We start from the raw sequence: 17,793 nt of genomic DNA on the forward strand, positions 1-17,793 counted from the left end.
ATCGGACTGTCCATGAATGCATCATAAGGTAAAGGCAGGACAGGAGTGGGGTCTGTTGAAAAACATGATATCCTGAAACTGGAAGAAAAGCAATTGCTCTTTGCGAATGGATATATCGTTCCTTATTGACCGTAAATCTGACGTACGTCCCGTCTTCTTTGACTGCTAACTATTGCTAAACGACCTATGGAGGCTAACAGCCATGTTTTGACAGCTCAGCTGTCTGTGGACTAGCTAGCTGACGCTGGCTAACACTAGCTATTTAGCTTAAACCCCAGCAACATATGCTGGGGGAAGGTAGCAGCCTCACCTCTCTTGCTTGTGTCACTCCGCTTGTTAATTCGTGTTGGTACTGCTATTGAACCGGGGTCTTCAGAAAGTTCGCTGGTAGATCAGCAATCGGAGCAAACGAGATAAGAGATGACATGTTAGCTGATGCTCACGAGCAAAGCCATTCCTCTGTAGCATTGATTAAGTGAAGCTAACGTACGACCGATTGGCCTCGATGACCTCGTTTCCTGTACAAACAACCTCAAAGCTTGTGCCACACGTCAGCTCTTTGAAAAACACTGACACTAAAGCCAACGTTTTAAATTACAATTTGGGTTTAACAGTCATCAGTGGCTGATCGGAAATGGTGGTGTTAGTCCTGTTAAGAATATTGTTCGATTATAATAGTGATACATTTATTTATAAATCACTTGTCAACGCAGAGAACAAAGTGCTGCACAACAGCAAACAAATTGTTGAATTACAGAAGGAATTACATAATAGTTATGGCAACAATAATATTAAATATTGTAGACTTAAATAACCTGGCACCCAAAGTAAACTCAGGAATATTTCTTTGAAATTAACAGAAGACATCATCCCAGACAGCCTTATGTCATCAGGCAATTCATTCCAGAGCCTTGGGGCCCTGATGCAAATGCTCCCCCCTAATGTCCGTCCTATATTCTGGAAGTGACAGCAGATCACAAGCAGCACAGAAGTAATGGGAAGATCTGAGATATAACTTGTGGCCAGACCACAAAGAGCCTTAAAAGTAGTCAGTAACATTTTAAAATGAATCTTAATACAAACTGGGAGCCAATGTTAAAACAATAAATGTGATGTGTGTGACTCTTCATTTATTATGTTTGAGTCACAGTTTGTCACTAAATGAATTGCTAGTAAAAACATGAATGGCAGTGGGGGTGTCAGACACCAGACCTTGAGGTGCCTGGCATCCTGCAGGCCAGTCCTGCCACTTACAGAGCCTGACATCAGGTAAGGTGTGAATATCTGTCTGCAGGATCCTAGTCCCTGAGGCCTGGGGGGAAGGGGTGCTTTGATGATTTGGGGTGTTGCATACATTTTGGACATTCCAGTTGGACATGTTAAACATACAGTCATGTTAACTGTTGTTGGTATGAAGTACTTAAATAGACAAACCCATCAGTCTACCTTTCGATGAGAGGGGTGCTGTGGCAACTGTAGAAAGGTTTGTGTGAGGTTGTGTTTGCTAGGTTAGACCGTGTTACACCCATGGCAGCACATCATACATGTTGTCAGGAGACGTGTCCTCTCTCATCAGTGCAGTTTGCCTTCTTATTTACCCTTCATTTAAAGACTTAAAGTGTGGATGTAGCCTGAATGTTTTCCATTTTTGAAATGGCTGTATGTGTATATTTATATAGTCTTTATACATAACTATTTCTTTTTTCTAATTCACTTTTTATTGTTCTCACTCTTTCACATGTTTTTTCTCTTTCTCACCCACAGATCATGTATGTGGCCAGGCCTCTCGAAATGTCTTCGTACATCCCCAACCCTTGAGACCAGTGTGCTTCCACCAGGCAGAGGCTCTTCCTCCCCCTAGTCTCTGTTTCTCCCCTCATCCTCCACCAGCCCTAGAGTTACCTATGTTAACCCTCTTGAGCATGTTTTACTATATCTGTTTACGGCGACGCGCCAGGAGTGGGACTCGAGGTGAGGCGCTGACCAGTCGACGGGCCGTGGAATCGGGCCAGCGAGCGGTGTTGCCGGTCAGTGTGGAGGTGGAGCAGTATGCAAAGGAGGTTCTTGATTTCAGCTCTCACTATGGCAGTGAGAATAGCATGTCCTACACCATGTGGAACTTGGCAGGGGTACCCAATGTGTACCCCAGCTCAGGGGACTTCACCCAGACAGCTGTATTCCGAGCATATGGGACATGGTGGGAACAGTGCGCCAGTGCTCCACCACCTTTCCGACGCACCCCTAAAGGCTTCTGCAGCCAGGATTATATTGAGCTTGGCTTTGAGGAGCCTGTCTATCCTACAGCAGTGGAGGTGCTTGAGACATATTACCCAGGAGCCATCGTCAAGATCCTGGCCTGCTCTCACAACCCCTTCTCCCAGAATCCACCTACTGATGTCAGGTAACAACAGCCATCTGTTGTGGAAAACCATCATCAGTCAGATCTTAATTGAAATAATATTTTTAAGAAAACCATACAGCATTAGCAGTTCTTGCAGCAAAAACATCTTCATCAGTGGTGCATGCTTCTCTGGCTTCTCTGGAAAAAGCATTAACTAAACATGTTGAAGCATCCCATTTTTGTATTTTATATCTGCCGACTTTACTAATTATGGCTTGCTTTCTGTTCACTTCCTGCTAAAACTTCAGGCCTTTTATCTTCATACACCATTTTTAGATTTTATCGGGGACTACCTATACAAAGAAGCAGCAAGTTTCATATCCAAGCAGAGTTTCTTTTTTCCATCAGTTAAAACCTAGAGGTTTAACAGTTTGATTAAATATGTATTTAAAGAGGTATGAAAACGAGACCACCAACAGACCAGTAAAATTAACCAATGAGGGGGCATTTAGAATAGACCCTGGGTGAAATTGGTTTTTGGTCTTTTGTAGGACAAGCAACCTCATCATAGATAAGTATAAATTATGTTTAAGGGAAACATATTGATGGTTAATGCAGTTTTGTTACGATCAGCTTAACCCTCTGTTTCAGTGATACAAAAGCTTTAAAGGTTAACTTCAACCAATCACATTTTATTTGTATTGCCCATAGTCACTTGAGTGAAGAAAATTTAAATGAAAGCAATACAACTTTATTTGTCCCTTGAGGGCAATTCAAATGGACAACTATGGATTGGCTTGCGAAGCTTGTGAAGACAATGTGCTCTGCTGTGGGTAAATACCAGGAATGGGGACAGACATATTTTACTCATGTCAAACCAACCTGATCATGTTTTAACCCAATGAGAAACTGGCTATCAGTAAACCCCAGTCCTGCTGGTCATTAACCAGATTAGAAAGTATCTCAATGAGAGTAATCAATGATTAATATGTTGTATTTCAGCCTTATCTTTCGTAATAAAATTAATTGATTTATATGTAAATACATTGTTGGGCCCATAATAAGATATTTGCAATAATAAACTTCTTGGATTCTGGGCTTCCTTTTTTATAGTGCTGTTAAGCCAATAGGAAAACTGCCACTCGGCTATTGGGTTGTGGCCTAAAGGGTGTGGGCACATAAAAACTCCAGCAGATGGTGCTGTTTGGCTCAACATATTAATCACAAATTAATCAAAGAACAATATAAAACTTGTAAACAAAGTAAAAAATGTAAAACAAAATTAAATCCACATATAAGCCTGGGTACTCTGTAGCCTGGGATTCATGGATCAAAAGATCCTCCCGTTGGTTTAGTTTACTCTCTCTCTCACTTTTGTGAAAGGAAACAGGGATGTGTTTAATGCCAAAGGTTTGGAGTGTGGATGGTTAAGTGTTATTGAAGTACAGAAAATGTCAAGCCATAGGAGAGTTTGGCACTACCAGTGTGGATGCCATATATTTTGTTCTGCTAGTCTTTTTGTTCTCCTGATGGAGAAACTTTACAACTACCTTTGAGTTGTAAAGTCCATACGTGTCTTAGTGTGCTTAAAATGTGTGCAGTGGTTACCTTTGTAGGACCCCTTAGGTTTTGGACCCTGCCATGCATGTTGGCATGTACCAGTTCTTCCTCTATTGTTTGTAATCTCCTGACACTGATTAATGTTGGTTCGGGAAAGCTCTGGCATAATGTTCCATCACTTTCAATGATACCCGAATTTTTGTTTGTGATCAGTTTAATATTTTCTGCTTCTGTACTGTAATTTGTGGCAAAAACTGTTTTATCTTTTCTTACTTTGGAGGCAGTTTTTGGCGTAAAGTTTGTCTGTCTAGATGTTTGGCCCTAGTGCATGCTTTCCACAGCATAGAGTTACTGACTGTATTCCCATTCCTGGAAGACACCACGTGGCCACAATACTTTTGATTTGGCTTCGAAATCATTTTTCTTGTCACAGATTTTGAGTATTTGTTGAAACTGGCCAAAAGGCAGATTTTCTTCACGCCACTTTGGATGGAAACTGATGGCATATAGAATGGTATTTCTGTCAAAAGGTTTCCTTAATACTGATTTATGCAAGGTCCCTTGATTGTCCAAAACAAACAGACATCTTAAATTTACCGTCCCCACAAGATATTGTACTTTAGAAAACCATTTATTTTGTGGTTAAATACATAGTCTTCCTCCCATTTACCCAAGTATAAACCTGCATAAGAAGGGCTGTAGCAAGATCCCATTGCACATCCATTAATCTATAAAGAATGACTGTATGTTTAATAGCAAAGTGTGTTGTACTATAGGTAGATTGGTGCTCACAAATCATTACCAATCTCCTAAGATGTTGGCCCTAGTTTGAAATCTCAACGAATGGTTTAGCTTTATGGGGCAACTGCCATGTAAACTTTCTCTTGTCCAGGTGGGAGGTGCTCTGGTCAGGAGGGCCCACCAAGGTGCTGACATCTCAGGCACGCCAGTTTTCCCCCAAAATCCAACATATCAACTTCCCCACCAACCTGCTGCGTCTGGAGGTGAACAGTTCTCTGCTGGATTACTACACCGAGCTGGATGCTGTTATTCTCCGCGGGGTAAAAGAGAGGCCCATGCTGGCCCTGTATAAGATGCCCATGATCGACATCAATGACCTGAGTGACAGCGAGGAGGAGCTGTCTGACACGGGCGTTCCTTTCAGACAGGGAGGTGACATCAAGCACCAGAGGACAGGAAATGGCTACTTTGACAAGCTGCCCTATGAGGTAATTAAACAGCAGAACTATAATGCCACTCTGTAGAGCGCACATCTCATTCAGGACCAAACAGTCCCCTTAAATTGAATAAAGCTGCATTGTTTTAATAGCTCAAAACAATACAGATCATAAAATCATAATCTTTGATCAAGATCCATGCATCATTCTCTTGAAAACCTTGGAAATTGATTGAGTATTGAAAGAATATCAGTCTGCTGTTGATATATCAATGAGTATGTGCAATTTTGATGGCTAGAATTGAAGGTTACTGTTGGGCCATGGCGGAGATATGCACTCTCTGTAGGCCATTCTAGATTCGGGTTTTTCTGTTTTTTGGCAAGTAGGAAAGTAGTTTGAAACTCTGAACGTGATTGTTTAATTTACCGACTGAAACTATTAATTGATATTAGAACTATTGTGGACGAGTCGTCTGTTGACTAACACCTTAACAGCCTTACATTTCAAACTTTTCCAGCAGTTGGCATTGTTTTAAAATATCTGTGGATATTGTCATGAAAGAAAGCCTCTTTGATATTTATGCTAAGAAGTTATTCAGAGCTGCTCCCTGAAACTCAATTGGTAGATGAGGAGATCCTGAGTCCACATAACACATTTTATTTCAGCTGCCTCATAGTGCACAGAGCTGAAGCTTTACTACTGACTCTTTTCTAAAAAATGTCCGACGCATAAGACTGACTGGGATCTTTAATAACTATTTTCTGACTCTAACTGACAAAAAAGGATGAAAACGGCAATGCTTGTATTGATCACCTAATCCGATTCAAACAATCTTAATAATATTTTGTAATAGTAGCAATGAATTAAAAAAGTTTCTAATATATATACAAGTGGGGAAGAAGTACACACACACACAACATCAGTACAGTACTAAAGCACAGTGAACCGATTGATACAAAAACATCAATACAAACATAGGAATCATTGGCTAAAATTATTTAAGGACAATAAAAAGTACACACTGAATTGTACAACTTTTTGCAGTGATGAGTAGCTAGGATTCTAGCTTAGATTTGAATCAATAGATTATTATCTTAACTTATAACAATGCAATACTAATTTGCAGTATGTTCTTCAAAAATCATTATATGTACCCCGTGTTTGTACACACTCCATTAAACAGTATTCCACAAAAACACATGCACATTGTGGCCTGGGCCTGACCTGACACTTGATCTTGTTTATACTCATGGACACAGAGTCATTTTCATGCCATACTGACGCATCATGTCGTCTGAGGCGAGCTTCAAAACACCAGCAGTGCTCTTAATTTTCGTTCTTGTGGGTTTGTCTCAGAAACACAATACAGCTATTATCTGTCGGCTGATACCCGCTTTAACACTGTATTGGTAATAAACTGCATCCCCCCCCACACACACACACACTTTGAGAGGTACATGAACAAAGTGTAAAACAAGCCCGCTCACCTCACCACTGATCCTGCAATCAGTGCTTTGTGTCCCAGATAACCACTATTTGGATCTGCCTGTAGGAGGGACACAATTAACATTCTCTACCCTGCTCTGTCGTTTTCTGTTCTGTTCAAGGTCCTACTTCTCTTGAGTTTTCTGTTATATGCTTTGTTTTTTGCAAAAGTCATTTTCCAGTCACACCTTTTGTCTTTTTGTTGCCCCCCTCTCAAAACTTACCCTTTCCTTTCTCCTCTCCTCATCTAACCCCTCTCCTTGTCTTCCGTCCACAGCTCATTCAGCTGATACTGAGTCACCTGACCCTGCCAGACCTCTGCCGTCTGGCCCAGAGCTGTAAGCTGCTGCACCAGCACTGCTGTGACCCGCTGCAGTACACCCAACTGAGTCTTCAGCCCTACTGGGCCCGGCTGAGTGACGCTTCCCTGGGACACCTGCAGAGCCGCTGCACCCTCCTCCAGAGGCTCAACCTGTCCTGGACTGGCAACCGCACCGCTCTCACCCTGACCGGCTTCAGCAGGTCAGACTGTCAGTGGGCCATAAGTGATAGAAAATGGAGATGACCTTGTAAATCTAGCATAAGCATAGTTCTGACTGAGGGACATACTAAGTATAAATTTTTTTCAGTAATCCCCAAAAAGAGATCTTGAAAAAAAGATGTAGGCAATATTATTAGAAATAAAGGGGCAGAGGACTAGGTAGTTGATAATCTTGTTTCCTTTTCTATCCCCACATCTTCCTACTCAGTTTCATGAAGGCGTGTGGCGTGAGCTTGGTCTGTCTAGAGCTGTCGTGCTGCCATTTTCTTAATGAGGCCTGTTTGGAGGTCATCTCTCAGACTTGTCCAGAGCTGCAAGGGCTCAACCTGTCCTCCTGTGACCGCCTGCACTCGCAGGCCTTCACTCACATCTCTAAACTAACCCGCCTCCGCCGACTGGTGCTCTATCGGACCAAAATAGAGGTAGGCTCAATCAAAATCACATTTTCAACTGCAGACATAATCTGTTCTTTTCTGTGTCTGCAGGACCTTATTTTCTTAATTGGTTACCCTGGCTGTTTGTAATATAGATATATACATGTTGTGCAGTTACTTTAAAGAAGTACCTCATATGCCTCTATTTTTTGCCAATATTAATTATTATCTAGGATATTGCAAACAGTTACAGCAGCGTGTCTAAGTCAGAAGAAGTAAAATCCGCCAATATAATAGAAACGACTAAATCAATTAACAATGATATAGGAGAATATACTTTTGAGCTTGTTTCAGCAATAGGGAAACACTGTGGTGTTTACCAGCTCTTTTAATTGTCAAAGTACAATGTGTTGAGGACAATTCTAATACTTTGTTATGTTGATTAGAGGTGTATAACGTTTCATTGGCGTCCTAATGTACTCTTGTTCCTGTTCAGTGATCCAGTCCTGCACAACTTTGTTTAAATGGTTCTTCCTCTTTTTCCGTTTAATCAAAACTGGCCTTAAAAATGTACTGACTTTAATAGATTAATGGTTTCCTCGAAAATTAATCGAGGAAAAAAAACAGTTTTGCACTATAGCAGTACTTGTTAGCTGGGCGAGATAGTTCCACAGCGACTTCATTCAGACTTCACTCTTCTTACACAGATGCAAATCAGATTTCAGCTGGTCACCAAGACCATACGAAAACAAAGTTGCCTCAACTCTTACCAAAGATCTGATTAATTGATATATGTCTATGCCAAATTACAAGGCAGCAGATGGCAGTGGCCTGCTTTACTAATAACAGCTTCCTTCCTTCCAAATTTTTCAATAGCATGCTTGATATCTGGTGCAAAAAAATCCAGCAAGTCGGATCTGTGAAAAGAAGACAAGAAGAAGCCTAGACTGCTTGGGGTTTTTGGCCTTGTGTTTTAAGAATGGGTCATCATCAAGCTCACCATACTTTTCATCAGGGATGTAAAGAAATCCATTTTACTTTTTTTCTGTACTTAATTACATTTTTTCATGTATTTTTACTCAAGTGGTTAGTAGATTTCACTCGACTACATATATCGGCCAATATATTTGCTTTCTATTCTACAAATTTTTACAAAGTATTGCATCACCAGAGGTTCATATTGTTTTTTGTGTTTTTAAAAGTAACCAATAATGAGAGGGGATTTGGTCCACTGATCCAATAAGAACAGACATGTAACATTAGACCCCACCTCATCCTGCAGCAGCAGCATCACTGATGAAGAAACACCTTAAATGGATTCAAAATAGACCACGAGACTCAACCATTGATTAATATTACAATTACATGTTTTCAGTAGCATTAGCATTCTTTATTAGTATGACAGAGACTGAACAATTTTTTTATCAAAATAGTTTTACAGTTGATTGTTGCATTAGGGAATAGGGTAAACTCAACAAGAACTTTTACTTTTAATACTTTGAGTACTTTTATCTGTAATTGAATACATTTATTTAAGTAGCATGTTTAAGTAGCTATTTCCTACACCACTACTTTCTACGTGACTCTTGCTTAAATTAACAAACACCCCAGTCACAATTTTCCATGCTTACATTGTCAGCGTCATTTTTATAGTTTCAAAAAGAGGTAAAACTCTTTCACAAAACTTTGATTTGATAAAAACCATTGGCTGCAGTTTTTTCAGTTCATGGTGAATAGCTTCATACATAAAAATACAAACACTTTTGTCTTAATTTGAATACAAACGTTAGAAAGCCCTGTGAGGGTGGAGGACTAATATCTTTTTCCACTATCTGCTTATTTGATGATATATGCTTTGTGATGGAATCAGTTAATTCTTTGATGTAGTGGGTGAACATGAACAACTCTGAGCTCAGGGGGTCTTAAACACACATACTACATATGTGCAGGTTCAAGCCTGTCGGACGTATTAAACCGCTGTCTCTTGTGTTGGTGTTACACCTCAGCGTGTTTTCTGTCTGTTAGAGCAGCACGAGGCAGCGTCGAGTTTCTGCGGCGGAGCCAGGCAACATGCTGCAAGTTGTTTGTTCCCGGGCAGACAGAGCGCGCTGTGTGTCTGTTTTAAGCCGCGACATCTCAGCTGTCATTACCCTGTCACTGTTCTAATTAAATGGCTAGCTCGCCGCAGAGAGGCGTTTATAAAGATGCCAGTGACGAGTCTGAGTACGAACACCAAACGCACACACAAGAGGCTTTTCCTTTCATGTCTGACACTTTCTCCTGCCACTGAGGTTCATGTGTTGGCTGGTGCAGTTTTGAATTCCCATATCTCCCTTCTAGCTGCAGCTCCCCTGGAGAGACCTCTGTCCTTGCAATGCTGACTTAGTGAGGAGAAGTAAAAGAAAATCTGTTTTGCAATATTAACTTCCCTCACATAGAGTAAATATTACTCTATGTGAGTGTGCCAGGAAATCATCATGATCGGACGTGTTCTTATTATTTAAACGTAATTTGTTATTTGGATGTATACCAGATCAGATATCAGGACTTTACTCTGTTGTTGATCATGTTGCTGCAGTAAAGAAGTTATTTATTGATCTTTTCCAGCTGTTTGGACCCTTATTGCTACCTGCTGTAGTCTAATTCTAATACATGTTGCTGCTGTTTCTAAATATAACCCCATTTCAGTTTAATTGAATGATGCCTCCTTTTCAAGAATAAATCTCTAACCCTGTGACTTTCTTTCTCCTTGTATCTCCAGCAAACATCTATTCTGAGCATCCTGACTTTCTGCATCGGACGTGTTCTTATTATTTAAACGTAATTTGTTATTTGGATGTATACCAGATCAGATATCAGGACTTTACTCTGTTGTTGATCATGTTGCTGCAGTAAAGAAGTTATTTATTGATCTTTTCCAGCTGTTTGGACCCTTATTGCTACCTGCTGTAGTCTAATTCTAATACATGTTGCTGCTGTTTCTAAATATAACCCCATTTCAGTTTAATTGAATGATGCCTCCTTTTCAAGAATAAATCTCTAACCCTGTGACTTTCTTTCTCCTTGTATCTCCAGCAAACATCTATTCTGAGCATCCTGACTTTCTGCATAGAGCTGAGGCACCTCAACCTAGGGAGCTGTGTGAGGGTGAGAATGTAAACACGCACGCACGCATGCAAGCACGCACACACACACTAACACACACACAGAAACTAGATGTTCCTTTAGTTTATTCTACACAAATGTGCAATTTGCTTCTGTGAGGTTCCACATAAACTAATTGGATTTTTGGTAAATACATCTATTTGCTTTCTGGTTGAGAGTTAGGTGAGAAGATGGAAAAATCTGTTCTGATTTGTGAAGGCTACATCCAGCAGTCCCTGGGAACAGGAGCAAAGAGCTGTCTATTTATTCCCCTGTAAAAACTACTTGTCAGCACATTAAAAACTAATTTGTGCGACATGCACCGTATGAAAGACTTAAGTTTCAAGCTATTTAAAGGTAGTGATTCTTCCTAGATTTATTCACTTTTGTTCTTTTTTAGTTATGATGGTGAAACTAGACGATAAAATAAGTACTATAGCATCAGTATCTGTATTTATTTGTTTTTCAAATGGTTTAACCCGAGCCAAGCCAACAATGATAGCAATCATAATTTCCTTTCAGGGTCTGTAGCATAAAGCTGTTAATATATATTAAGTTGTTTTTTATTTAAATGCACTTTTATCTGATCGGTACTCTGTATCGACGAATATGCAAAGTCCAGGTATCAGAATCGGTCTCAGGACTAGTCCCTTTTATATGAAATTTTATAAGAAATAGAAAATTGGTTTTAAGCACTCTGTTTACTTATTCACTCCGCCAGTCTTTAACTGACAAAGTGACTCAATAACTCGACCACACACCTTGTCATTAGCTGAGTTTCCAACCAATTGATTCATATTTGATGCAAATTAGATCTTTGCAAATCGTAAAATATGAGTGGAAATCCAAATCTTTTTTTTTTAAGACCCAAAGTGTCGTCATTAATGGAATGGAAATACACAATGACAGCATCTCCTTCAGCTGAAGTTTTAATAACCGTCCACTGCTAACCACGGTTAATGTGTTGCATGTTGTTATTTCTGTGGGTGCCCGCACTGGCTGTTGGCTGCTAAATTACATTTCTTTGCTTTCATCTTAGGATGAAAGGATGAAATATGGCCAACATTACCTGACACCATAGAACAATAACAGTCCCTCAAACACAAATCACTTCTTGAAAGACTATATCATTTCCTTTTTTGATGATGATGATGTTCTCTGTTGGAGCTTTGTTCCCTCTTGAGAGGGAGGTTATGTGCTGCAAACCAGCCGATACATCTACTCAGCTTTTTATTGTTGCTGCATTTCAAAAGTTTGTTCAAAACACACAAGACAGACAGTTAGAAAAGTAGTGACACGCTCATTACTTCATTCCCCCTAACAGCATAATTTTCTCCGACCTCAGCATCAACTTTATATAGGTCCTCAGACTGCATGAAATACACAGAGACATTTTAAAGTATCTAAAGTATTGGAAGTAAACTCCACAGAATCTCTCTCCATCTTGACAGCGTCTCTTAGACAAACATAATATCCATTCAAAAGTATTTAATACTCTGAGGGCCCATTTCTTCCTCCAAAGAATCCCAGTGAAGCTAGTGCTACGAACAGGCAAACAGAATAACTGCAGAGTGAAAATGGATGTGTAAAGCTGACTGTCTCTCCTGCAGATTGAGGACTGTGACGTTGTGACCAGCATGCTGGCTGCTCGCTGCCGCTCCCTCTGCTCACTGGACCTGTGGCGTTGCAGAAACCTGACAGATCGAGGCCTGGCCGAGCTCGTCTCTGGCTGCAGGTAGGCAGTGCAGTTGTATTCCATGATTTGAAAGTGTTTATCTTATACGAGAACAAACATAGTCAAAATACATTTTTTATCAGGTTTACATTCTTTTGCAGTGTCGGGCTGCTGCTCTGTGCTGTAAAGCAATAACACAGATGGCATGTTTCGCGTCATGATGTAATATAATGTAGTGACCAGTTAGGACGGATGATATTCCCAGTGATCACCTTGTGTCTGGTAAATCACTACATTTGAGTTATTTCATTATGCCCCAGTGCCTTTCCAATCTTTAAAAATACAGAAATGTGGTGTTTTGTTTCAAGTCACCAGGTGAAGAAGGGCTTTAAGGGCTGAGAAAAAAACTGCAAAGTCAGTAACATTCATAATTCACAGCCGCTGGTGGGACAGAGCACTGGTAAACAGTTTATTCAGTTTATTTAAATTGAACGTATCACATGCCCAAATCGCACTAAATTCAACACTGCACTTCCAATGTTTGGTGACAATAGACCAACAGACAGACCGACAGACAGACTGACAGGTTGTAGATCACATCTGATTCCATTTGAATGGGAATTGTTCTGTGTTTGTTCAGGATGCTGGAGGAGTTAGACCTGGGATGGTGTCCCACACTGCAGAGCAGCACTGGATGTTTCCAGCATCTCGCCCGCAGCCTCCCACGTTTGCGCAAACTCTTCCTCACCGCCAACCGCACTGTCTGCGACTCAGACATAGAGGAGCTGGCCGCCAGCTGCCCCTCACTGCAGCATCTCGACATACTGGGTAAAGACTGATATCACACATATGTGTTCAGAAACATTTGTTATTTAATAATGATTTTTTAATAGTTCATGCAACTAAAGCTGCTTATGTGTTTTTCAAGTAAACCTCACATTTAGCATTGTAGGATGTGGTCAGGTGTCATAGTGAACAGCAGATTCACAGTAGCAACCTCTGAAGACAGAATCAATGTATAATGGAATCACTCCAACACTGTTGCCTTGTTCTCGGCCATTGATCGTCACATGAATGAATAAGGGACTGCATCAAAGAATCATGGACATATTTTTGCTTGGTTGCACTACATGTGTCCATGCTCATAGAAAACAAATATTGTGTTTGCCTTTGATTTATGTTTTCTCATTATGTCTTGAGTTTAGAATATTAATGTCCAAGTTTCTCCTGTGATATTTGGTCATATCCCTGTAAATATACAGGCACATGTGGGTATGAACTCTTGACGTAATGATTCCAAAAATGTTGTAGTCGATACAGATACCATGAAATTCCCATGATTTTCGATACCCAATTCGATACCACAGCAAAGAACAAAATCAAAACAATGAATCCCATTTACCTCAACAAACATACCTTTATAACAATATTTGAACATACAAAAAACATTCATGGCTATGTAGCCTTCAAATAATAAATACAAAGAAAAAACTACTAACATTATGAAACAGAGCAGTGGCCTATAGTAAAATTATGAGATTTCCGTTATCAGTTATAGCTCAACGACTTTAAATTACTAGTTGAATGCAATAAATCTGAAGCATTATAATTTTATATGATAATGACATAATTTTTCACTGTATATTCTCCCAGTAAAGAGTTTTGCCTTTCTGGCTTTATTTTTTTTTTTTTCTAGATTTTAAGGACACATTGTTAGTAGTGGATCCTAGGATCAGATGTTTCGTCCATAATCACTGTACACACTCACCTGAGGAAAGCTTTCTTTTTTGAAGACAGTTTTTTGAGTATATGATTTGTAATTTGAGGAAATTGTAATTGGTATCAAGAGCTGACATTTATTTTATTTGTACATTAATCTGCTTGGTGTTTAACATGTTGCTGTCCATGTCTGTTTTTCTCTACTCCGAAATTTGCACACATTTACTTCCATTATCTGCCTTGTATTTCTTTGCTTATGCTTGTTTCCCTGTTGGGACTTGTCTCTCGGACAGGTACACGGTTGGTGAGTGCCGCCTCGCTGAAGAAGCTACTCCAGGCATGTCCTCGGCTTCTCCTCCTGGACGTCTCCTTCTGCTCCCAAATAGACATGCGCGTCGTCCAGGAGCTCTGTGGCCTCTTCCCCAACGTTGCCATCAAGAAGAGTTTCACTCAGTGATCCCCAGCAGAGGAAGTAAGAGCGGGGTGGTGCTCATCAGCAAACACTGCCTCAGAGTGAGTCAGTTACTGGAGGAAAACCTGCCTGCATCTGTGTCACAGACGAGATCTTTTAGTGGTCAGTAAACAAACCAGACTGGATGAGGAGGTTTTTTATCAACTGGCTGGATGCTAACAACTACAGACTGCTAGTTAAAGGATTACAAAATGTGAGACTTTTTTGTTGTTAATACTTTTGGACACTTGAAATTATCAGGAAAGATTCTGCATCTTCCAAAAATATGAATCACCACTTACGTATTGCAAGAAAAGCTGTAAAATATGCCTTCCTACTGGATGCGAGACACACAAACAATCTGACAATGTGAGAAATCCTCCCATGAACATTGTGTGAGTGCAACAAATTGGAGAAAAAAGTGTAAAACTCACACTTTATGAAAACTGTGAAAAACAAAACCTGTGTTTGGTAGCCACATACTCATGTTCGCTGGTTACACATCTAAAGATCAGGGCCTTGATCAGTGCCTTGTCAGAATGTGCTGCAAACAAGCTATTTTAATGCACGAGGGTCACTCTGACGGCACCTGTCAACATAAAGCCATTTTGATTTTGATTTAAGAATTCATACTCGATGCAGTTGTGCTCACAGGTAAGGGGGGTGTTAATGGCAGTGAACGCAGCCTTATTTCACACACTACTGTGTGGATTGTGCCAACTCAAACCTAGATGCAGATATCGCTGGTTATGTGTTGCTGCAAACTGACTGCTTAATCTCACGCTCGAACAGAAACATGCCTGAGATACACCTTCAACATGTTGTCATCCAGAAACATGTGAGAACTTGAATAACTAAACTGGAACAAAAGTAGTTTGGATTTACACATGCTACAAATGCAGACAAAGGAAATCTTTTCAAATAAAAGTAGTAAGAAGTGACACTTGAACAACTTTACAGTGGTATGAACAGAGAAGACCAGCCAATTCTCTCCTGAAGCTGAAACCATTGACTGTTTGACATTTTGTTTTGCGTTTGTCAATCACCTTAAATTTTAAATGAATTTACTCTCAGTTGGCCAATTTATTAACTGACTTATCTTTCAACCAAAAATAGCTGATGTATCAGATTTAAAAAATATGTGTTTTCTTTTACTTTGCAGATGGATATAATAATTATATATGAATCCGGTCGTGTTTATTGAGTTTTTTGGCATGGTAGGTGATTGAGGATTATTCCAGTATTTTTAAACTAGGGCTCTATTTTACCATAAATTTGTGTCTTAATGATTATTAGAGCGATAATGTTTGGAATATATCCAATAATGAGCATGATCCTGATAATAGCTGCAAAACGCAAGGAAATCACCGGCAGTAGTGTGCATCATAGTATGTTCACCAAAAGTGCTTGTCTTTGCCCCCAGGCTCAGATTGTTATTACAAGTGTCTGATAACTCTGCGGAAAGGATCCCTACAGAGAAAGACCTTGTTAAAGAGTTTAAATGGCTTTTATAGCGCTTTGTTCAAAACCACCAGACTCCTTTGAGAAAAGCTGTAATTTAGTCGAACACAGATTTTTTCCCTATATGACTTGCAGTATCGTCATCCCGGTCGAAATGTGTTCGGTTAGGTTTACTGACTGTTTTGTTAGTGTGGTGTCTTTGAACTGGGCTTGTTACTGGTGAAACAAATAGGATCTTGCTCTTCACCATAAAGGTCGATCTCTGTATGGATCTTTTCAATACAGTTTCAGAAAAAACAAGCACTTTGAATTGATGCACTTTGAAACTGACATACAAGCAGATGGATTGTCCCTATTAATTGTTTAGACACAAAAATTGGACCCGGTTAAAAATACCAGGAACATCACGTAATGAGAAATGAAAGGCTCAACTGAACTTGAGACAAGTTGGTTTAAATTTGTAGATGTGTTGGGTTGACTTCTGTTTAAATCTGCCCTTAATTAAAAATTATGTGTTTCTTCAGTTTTTAATGAGAAAATTCACTTTAGTCGGCTCAAGTAAAGCAAAAATTCAGGTCAGGTTTTTAAGTCAGCCTGGCCAATGTTAATTGTAATTGATAATTGAGTATGCTTAAGCCATACAGGTCATTAAGTTGTTTGGGACTGGATTTTATTTTAAGGTAGCTGGAGGTCCTGGGTTTTTGGAATGTTGAGAGTTTTGTCTCCAAAGCTCAAGTTTTAACATCACCTGTTCCAAAGTTCTTTTGTGATGTTGCATGTTTTTCCTCTTGTTATTCACATTAAGCTGTTTGATTACAGCCACTTACTTTCTGTGCTCACCACCAAACTGATGTAGGGGCTCTGTGAATGAAGCTGAGTAGAGTCAAAGTGACACAGTGTAAATGCCCACTGTGATCTCAGTATTTGTCCTGAAACTCAGGGGTTATATTTTATCTGGTTTGAATTTTTTCAATATATATTTTATTCCAGAAACCAGCACATCTTAATAGTAACACAAGACTCACTCAGCTTACCTGCTGTAGGCGTTGATCTTGACCAACAAACACTACACAAATGATAATTAGCACTGAAGTGCACACAGGAAAGATCACAGCTCATTGGGTGTTAAATGTTGCATTAATTATATGATTATGAAAAATGTATTCCTGTAATCAATTATTTCATTTTTGTAATATATAAAGCCACAGTTGCAATGTGGTTGAAGTGCTTGGAAGGCATTTCTTTTATTTTTTCTGGAAAAAAACAACGTGAAGTTTTATTTAAAGCACATGGGTTTGGTCAGTATTTGTGCCTTATACTCCAGTTTGAATGTGGTGTGGTGTCGATTTGGTATAGATTGTAGTGAAGTGCTTTGCTTTTATGACCTTCAACCAAAGTAATACACAGAAAAATGGTCATTAGTGTCACTGCTGTATTTGACCACTTTATATGCCAAATGTTGTATAACAGCCATGTTAATTAATATGCAAAACAATATTTATTTATATTGATCCCCGTGTGATTAAAATGCTATTTAAAATCATTATCCTTTTATAAAAAACTGTTATGTTCTATTTGGGAGGAAATGAGAGGAATGATATTTCACCTCCATGCATTCAGCAGGTCTGGCCTAGTTTAGCACAGAGGATGGGAGGACATCTTTAGCCTAGCTAAGTATAAAGAGCCCCTCAATCCAACATAACAATGTCATTATGATGACCCCCAAGTTATCACAGATGCACAAATGTTTCTTTGGTGGCACATTGATTCTCCAAGCTGTCATGTTGCCAAAAGTCAGACTAATCATATCATTAATTTATGGCTGTACTGACAAAAATAAAATATAAGTGAACAGAAGGTATTT

At 39.5% G+C, this 17,793-nt stretch overlaps 1 protein-coding gene across 1 annotated transcript; it reads left to right on the forward strand.

Annotated features, from left to right (window-relative positions):
* The first annotated feature begins 4 nt into the window (after positions 1-4).
* On the forward strand, positions 5-17,786 carry fbxl4 (F-box and leucine-rich repeat protein 4). The gene is made up of 9 exons (XM_053432067.1): positions 5-142; positions 1,765-2,401; positions 4,794-5,130; positions 6,842-7,086; positions 7,314-7,527; positions 10,555-10,626; positions 12,234-12,358; positions 12,939-13,126; positions 14,311-17,786. The coding sequence occupies exons 2-9, from the start codon at positions 1,905-1,907 to the stop codon at positions 14,472-14,474; spliced, it is 1,842 nt and encodes a 613-aa protein (XP_053288042.1). The 5' UTR covers positions 5-142; positions 1,765-1,904; the 3' UTR covers positions 14,475-17,786.
* The last annotated feature ends 7 nt before the right edge of the window (positions 17,787-17,793 follow it).

This window comes from Pleuronectes platessa, chromosome 10 (genome assembly GCF_947347685.1).
Source record: "Pleuronectes platessa chromosome 10, fPlePla1.1, whole genome shotgun sequence".
NCBI lineage: Eukaryota > Metazoa > Chordata > Actinopteri > Pleuronectiformes > Pleuronectidae > Pleuronectes > Pleuronectes platessa.